At 34.1% G+C, this 8,165-nt stretch overlaps 1 protein-coding gene across 1 annotated transcript in view; it reads right to left on the reverse strand.

Moving 5' to 3' along the window:
* Sbds (SBDS ribosome maturation factor) overlaps positions 1-6,066 on the reverse strand; it is a 40,513-nt gene extending 34,447 nt beyond the window's left edge. The window contains exon 1 of the mRNA XM_089086595.1: positions 5,918-6,066. Within this exon, the coding sequence (XP_088942721.1) occupies positions 5,918-6,051 (134 nt within the window). The 5' untranslated portion in view covers positions 6,052-6,066. The remainder of the gene's footprint in view (positions 1-5,917) is intronic.
* Between the last annotated feature and the right edge of the window lie 2,099 nt (positions 6,067-8,165).

Genomic DNA, 8,165 nt, shown 5'->3' on the forward strand with positions numbered 1-8,165 from the left:
CCACACCTTGTATTTTCCTGAAATGTATCTGATAGAAATTTCGAGATGGCCATTTGTGGTTGTAGAAACTTCAAAAAAGGCTCACTAAATTGGAAATTGAAAGGGCCATTTTTAATAGTCAAAAGTAATTGGAGGGCAACAAGCTGCTCCCCACACCTGTATATTCCCAAAACACATCTAATCAAAATTTTGAGATAGCCATTTTGTTCAGCATAATTGAAAGGTCTGGAAATTATGTCTTTGAGGATGACAACCCCCTCACAGCCCTCAGTGCAAGGGTGGACACAATCCCCCAGAGCCCATTGGCAAGGATTGTAAGGTATGCCTAGGGCATATAAGGTCTTTATGGAACGGGTAGTCGTATAAACTTTGGATCTTATGGAGCTTATTTGATTGGAAATTGGAAGTTTTAGTGCCCTTTTTAAGAGTCAAAAGTGAATGACGGGCAATCAGCCCACTCCCCCAAGGCCTATCATTCCCCAAAACATATTCAATTGAAATTTTAAGAGAGCTATTTTGTTCAGCCTTGTTGAAAGGTCCAGTAATTATGTCTTTGGGGATGTCAACCTCCCCACAGTCTTCAGGACAAGGGCTGTAAAGTTAGGCAAATTGTTTATTTTTTACACCTAGTATATGTTATTGAGAAAGGTATGCATGTTTGAACTTTACTTTCTAAAAAGACAAAGATTATTCAGGAGAGGCTTTCCGAGAATGTTGAGGGGAGTGTTGAACTAAATCAAAACACTTTATGTGTATACGGATTGTAAAAAGGGTGTAACACAAGAATAGCTGAGTATATTCATTTGGAAAATTCAGGAAATAATAAGGGAGATGATCAAAAAGGCAATATTTGAATGCTACCAATACTACTACTACTACCACACTACTCCATTTACAGTATTGAGGGGAAATTTGAACTAAATCAAAAGAGGCTAAGTGCATGCATATTGTCAAAATAGCATATCTCAAGAATTGATTTGGGTATTAAGCTGGAACTTTCAGAGAATGTTTAAAGGGGAAGATCCTCTCACCAAAAGGCAATATGTGTACGCTACTGGTAATACTACTTCTACTGTTACATTTAATACTACTACTGCTACTACTACTACTACTACTACTTCTATTGTAACTACTTGTAGGGCTAAGAGCATTGAGATGAAAATTTCAAGAAGTATATGAACATACAGGTTATTAAAAGGACATCTCAGCAATGTCAGAGCAATGGCAAATTGTATTAAGTTGAAATAAAAGGCAATAGGTTAAGTTATACTACTGCTGCTAGTAGTGCTACTGCTATTCAATACTATTACTAATAATAACAATACTACTACTATAACTACTATTACAACTATGCCTAAGGGTATGAAAGTGAAATTTTCAAGAAATTTTGAGGGAGGAAGATAAACTGAATCAGAACATGCCCTCTGTATGCAGGTTGTCAAAAGGGTGCAATAACATTATCTTAGGAACTGTTTGGGGTGTGAAGTTGAAACAAATAGGGCTTGTTGTGAGGGATGGTGAACTAACCAAAAGAAAGCACTTGAATCCTAATGCTACTGCTTTTACTTACACTACTACTACTTTTACTGTTATTACTACTTCTATTACTACTACTGCCACTAAAGCTTACACTACTATTAATTTTACTACTACTACCACTACCACTGCTATTAAAAACAAGGATATTAAGGTGAAAAATTTGGGATACATAGAAACTGTATGGAACTAATTTAAAACACACTATGCCCATACAGGCTGTCAAACAAATGCATCAGAAATGCTTCAGGAACGGTTGATGGTATGTATTAAGCTGAACCTTTCCGTGTGTGTAGAAGGGAATGTTGAAGAAACCAAAGGTGCTATGTGCATCCTGCTACTAATGCTGCTACAGCTATCACTACTGCGCAAGCTAAAGGTATTAAGATGACGCTTCTAAGGAATATTTAGGCGGATGTTGAACTAAATCGAAACAAACTACGAGCATGTGGACTTTCAAAAAGGTAGCAAAGCAATATCTGAAGAGCAACTTATAGTATTAATATAGACCTTTAAGAGTAAGTTGTGGGGGATATTGAACTGGCCAGAAGGCACTATATGTATGTATACTTTTAATGCTACCTCTACAGTTACTGTAACTAATGAGGCTAAGGTTATTAAGATGAAACTTGTAGGGAATGTTTAGGAATTTTAATTAAACAAAAACTGTATGCAAGCAGGTTTGCAAAGGAGCATATAAGCAGTATCATAGGCAGCACCACTCTATAATAGCTAGAAATATCATTGAAACTTTTAAAGGAGCTAATTCGATTCAAAATTAAAAGTTTTCGTGCCCTTTTTAAGAGTAAGAAGAGACTGGAGGGCAAGCAGCCCTTCTGTCAACCCCATTCATTTTCCAAATGCATCCAGTCAAAATTTTGAGACAGCTGTTTTGCTCAGCATAGCAGAACACTCCAGCAACTATGTCTTTAGGGATATTTGGCATGTCAACCACTCACCATTATGCAAATGGCATATTATACTTTAAAACTTACTGTTAGTATAAAATAAGTAAAACGGCAATATGTTTATGATTGCCAATAAGACACTTCAGCAACATATCGAGAACGGCTGGGGGCAAAACGTTGAAACTTTTGTGGCTACTGAAATAACCATTTCTGCTCTCACAATTTAAATAAAGAAAAGAGTGCAAGTGGATCCAGGTGTAGGATCCACTGCAACATGAGTAAAGTGCAAATAATGTTCTGGTCTTGAGAAGACATGGGGGTTATCATCCCTACTCGCGTTAATTTTTGCTCGTTTTGAGTTTGACTGAGCTATTTATAGTAACTTCTGTTTGTTTTGAGTTTCATTTTGGAAAAAGGTTTTTAAATTAATCCAGTCAAAGCCCTTGTCTGTCATTCCAAACAACATTACCAAGTCTGGAAAATTTCCACAAATATGGAAACAGGGTTTCATAAAATTCTCAAAAAGGAAAACACAAGGGTTAGTTTTGAAGGTGTTTGCCATAAATTTCTCAGCCCTATATTTTCAAAATTATATAAGGGATTCTTTGCAGATTGGCAAAGGTAAAAGAAATTCTTCCTCTTGCCTTAGGCAATCAAGAGTCTCAAATGGACTTTGGCTTCCCATTACCTGTTGTATCATATTGACTCTACTTCCAGAAAAGCCCAGTTTCAAAGATATTGCCCCTATATATAAAAATCCTGCCTCTTGCTGACTTTAGAAAATTTGGGAACCTCAAAGGTCCTTCAACTTCCCATTACCTTATTTATCTTATAGACACCATTGGGATATTTCTTGAAAAGCTTACTCACCAGCCAAATTTAACTTCCATTCATCTTCATAAGGCATTTGACCTTGCTAATCATGATATATTAGTTGAGAAACTTGCCACTTAATTCAATATTGACTTTTTTCAGATGAAATTGGCTGGCTCCTTCTTATCAAATAGACCTCAAATATTCAAATATCTGAATCACAATTCAAATCTTCACCCTGTCCAGAATAGAGTATCCCAAGGTATTTTCCTTGGTTCCCTTCTTTTTCAGTTGATGAAAATCCTTGCTAAGGAACTTCTGGACAGAGTAGAAATTTGCTGATTATCTAATGGTCAATGAAACCAACTAGCCTATAGAAATTTTATGAACATCCTCAATGATACTGTGCATGATGCCACTGACTATGAAAGTAAGCCCTTTTACATCCAAGATAATGCCAATAATTACCATAAATCTATAAACCTGTTTCTTAATCCTTCCCCCCACAGCTTCTGCTTCTTCCTTCAAATTACTTGGTATCACAAAATCTTCTAATTTAAGGGGATCTGATATCTTAGAAGTCATTTTGTGAGTCTCAATTTTGGCTGAATGTCTCCAATATAAATTAGCTAGATAAGTTGACTAAACATCTTAAAGATAAGAGTCCCAAAAGCAGTTTCATTAAAAAATTAAATAGGAGTCATAGATGTGTCAACAGTTCAAAAATCTAACAAGAGGCTAGTTTTAAATAAAGAAACCATATAATCTCTAGCACTATGCATTCAATGTAACGAAAGCATAAATACTATGCATCCTGTATTGGCCAGGTTTCAATCAAAGCAGTTATCACAAGAGGGAACTCCCAAAGCTGTCAAATTATTCAAATGATACTTCTTTTAAGCTGATTTATAATGTTTTCAAGCAGGTATGCAAGAATATATTTAGGGACTGCTCTTTCTTGAACTAAAAAATAAATAAAATAATGCTGTGTTCAATAAAAAAACAAAACCTATACTTTCTAATGATATAAGTTTTCTCAAATCTGAATATCTGTATCTCTGGCACAAAATAAGAGAATTTAAATGTTTTTTTCTAATATTTCCTGGAAAGTGGGTGCCAGCTTTTAGTTTTCTGTCATTTTTTTCAGATCTCTTGTCAAAGCTCTAAAAGTTATGGCAAGAGCACCCTATAAATTGTATATAGTTTTTCTACACAAACTAAAAGGGATTATAATGGACAAGATAGTATAATCCTTTAAGCATTTTAAGGTATTGAATCCTCTTAAATAGGGATATTATTAAAATTAGTAAAGCTGATGTGTTCATCTTTCTACTTAAACTCCTAAATGAATTGTGCTTATTTATGTTTGGCTTTAGACAATTTACTAACTTTGTTTACTGTCACCTTAAATATGCTTGTCCAGTTTGGCACCCTGGCATCTCCCAGGAATAGTCAGATAAAATTGAGACCATCCTAAAAAGAGCCCTGTGAATAATTTTTTAAAGAGGTCAAGTTTCATATTCTTGTCTTCTAAAAAAGCTAGGTTAGAAGTATGGAGTGCAGGACAGTTATGTTATGCCTTTGTTTTTCAAATAATGCAATAGCAAATGGAAAAAAGTCACCCAAAAAGAAACTCCCTACCCTGATTCTGTCTACCTCAGGCTGTTTCTCAGCTCTTTTCTATCATGTCCCCTATTTGCCAATATACCTCCTGATATGAAAAAACTTTAATCCACCACATTGCCAAAAAAATTTCAGTAGCTTGTCTCATTCTATTACTTATACAGGCATTGGCCATATTTTGCATATCTTTCTCATTTTCCTTCTTTTCTGTGTTTTCAAGACATTTTTAAATAACTTTTTTTGTATTTTGACTTGTTTTACATATTTTTGTTTTGTCCTTTTTTAATTTTTATGTTACTTTGAAATACAAATTTGGTTGTTTAGGGGTTGTGATAGTGAGTTCTTGAAATAAGTAATTTTAACCCTTTTCTGATTTCTAAGTCTTTGAAATTTGTCTACTTAACAGGTCTGTAACTATTGGAATTTTGAAAAGACAACATTATACTTTATTTTTCAGTTTCTTTTTTCTGTTTTGGTTCTGAAAACATAGCCTACTTCCTGTTATTTGAGTGAAATTATTACCCAATTCAATGTTTTTTTTTTCTAAATTTAGGAAATGAATTTGCAGATGTTTTGAAACCTCATAAATTAGGATTGAGCAAAGTTGTTAAGCTGAAAATACTTTTTTTTGTAATTTGTTTAAGCAGAAGATCAATTTTGAAAGGTCTAACTTTTATAACACAGACTTTTTAGGTCATCAAAGGTCAGTGAGTGATTATTATATTTGTAAAGGGCATAAAAAAAGGCATCAAGTGGTATATTCACTTTATTCGTAAGTCAATAATATGATATCGTAAATATTTACCATTGGAGGTAGGTACTTTGAAACACCTTCCCAAGACATGCTAACCACTTTTTTCCTAATCTAATTACTTTTCAAAGATAGCAAAAGGCAGCTTATCTAAAGTTTAACCAAGTCCCATGAGCTAGAAATTCCAATTTATAGGGCGCCCTAGTAACATAAAGGTCAGAAACCTGTGCCTTTGCCCATCAATTATCTAGGCTACCGATGGCTAGACAGCCTAACCTAAACTTACAACTTTTCTCTCCAAGAAATGACTTTATTTCTGTAACAAGCTATTTCAAAACGTTTTCCAGCCTTTTTCATCCTTACAACGGCTACATTTGTCAATCTAATTTGGTTTGTAGGTGTAAATATTTTGGAAGACATTTTGTGATATACCGTGCTCAAGATTTAAATTTTTCTGGAGAATGTGCCATCTGTTGAATGCTTGTATTCTGCTCCTACTAGACACTTTTCCTGGTAAACCAAATTTCTTGTTAACTATTTAACAAATTGTTAACTATTAACTTGTTAACAAATTTCTTTTTAACCAAATTTCTATGTTGACCAACAATATTGTAAGAATAAATTTTTTTTGTGAACAATTGTGGATAAACACAATTGTGGTTTTGTGAACTTTTGTGAGAACACAATTTTTTTATTTTTGTTAGAAATAAACGTTAATATTTTTGGTAAAATTAGCGCAGTTTGTGCTACTGACCTACGAATAAGGTGAACATACGACTCAATGCCTTTTTCCTTGCTTTTTCCGAATATAATACTCGCTTTACTCGGAACTTCAATTTTAAGCCCATTACAAGCCTTCAAAGATGATACCCTATTTCTGTTATTTTTGGCTATATCTCTTGACTTCTTGGCTTCATCGCACTCGATTCAATTTAAGAATGAACCGGTTTAAACAAAAGTGAGGATAACAGCGGTAAATAAAAGGTATCTAAAATAACAGAGAAAACTGTAATATTAAATTAATTTCTCAAAGTTCCATCAGTTGTTTTACTAATAATCAGATAAAAAGATGTCAATCTCCACTTATCGCGTTAAATTTGATTGTAGTTTGATCCTAAGACCTGACTATTTATATTTCTCAAATTTTGCTTGCCGAGCCTGATTTTTTCTACATCAGACGTGCGTGTCAAAAAAGCCGAGGGATTTTTCTACGAATTGCAAAAGAAGGAGGTTTTTGACAATCAAAGCAACAAACTTTGCTTTTAGACTTGTCTTTTTGGTTTCTGTCTTTGTGATACGGGCATGATCCATATTTCTGCGGAGCTTACCCAAAGTTTTAATTTACTTTCACTTTGTTTTACACTTAGCACGTATTCGAAATTTGGATTTACCCCAGCAGAAGGACTGGCTGCATCAGAAACAGAAAGCCTCTTAATTAGAATATTTGTTTTCAAATATATCTTTTAAAAGGAGATTTGTGCAACCAGGAGTACCTGAACTTGACATTTTCCCTTTGTGCCCTCTTTCTTGGGAAGTGTCTTTTTTCTTGTCCCCTACGTTTTGTCTTTCTTCGCCACTAAAATTTCCAATGACAGTTTTTGAAAATGACAAGCATTTCGGCACGACATGATTTTCAGTATTCAGACCTAATAAGTAAATCACACTAAATATTTTTGAGTAAGGTATTTTGATGCGATTGACTTTATTCAAAAAGATAAATATTCAGCGTCTTTTCACTGGTCTTTACAAATAAGTGCAAATATTATGATGCTATGATGGTTCAATGCTTCACAGGTTCAAAATGTTATAAAATCTAAAAAAATACTAAATACAAGTATATCTAGCATTAAAAAAATAGTAAACGTGGTTGACACCTTTATAAGTTGCCACAATAGAACATAGATATCCTATACTCAGCTGACCATGACAAGCCAATTTGTTCAAACTTTTATCCGGTCCTACACTGCCTTAAGTTGGACCTTGATTTTTTTTTTACATTTTGAACTGGCCGAACCTTTGGAAACTTGTGGCAAGTATTTTTTTCTCCGAAGAGAACAGCCTTTTGATTCTGATAGCTCTAAAATTCTTCTTCAGTACAAAAAAAGGTCTAGAAAAATAAAAAATTGGTCAATATTATTTTTTTACAGAAAATTTCGAAGTCCGAAGCGATTTTGTCCACAGACTAAAATATGCGAAAGGGCATGCTTACAACATACAGGAGTTTTTTTGTTTTTTTTTTATCACGTAGCACCATTGCACGGGTAAAAGTCGAATTCTTTAGGAAAATCTATAAGAATATACTTTAGTTTTAGTGTAATTTTCTGAACACAAATATAGGACCAAAGAAGCAAGTGAGGGAACCTACGAAAGCTTTGGACATAGGTGCAATTGGTCTTCTGCAAAAGATTCTACAGAAATATAGTGCACCGTCGTGGGATGGACGAAAGATAGTAGAGTTTACAGCTTTTTCATCTTCCAAATGTGACAGATGTCTGTGATTTTTGGCGTCACGTGGCTTCTATAAAAAGACCAAA

This window comes from Artemia sp. Qi Xiang Cuo, chromosome 3 (assembly GCF_049724085.1).
Source record: "Artemia sp. Qi Xiang Cuo chromosome 3, ASM4972408v1, whole genome shotgun sequence".
Classification (NCBI taxonomy): domain Eukaryota; kingdom Metazoa; phylum Arthropoda; class Branchiopoda; order Anostraca; family Artemiidae; genus Artemia; species Artemia sp. Qi Xiang Cuo.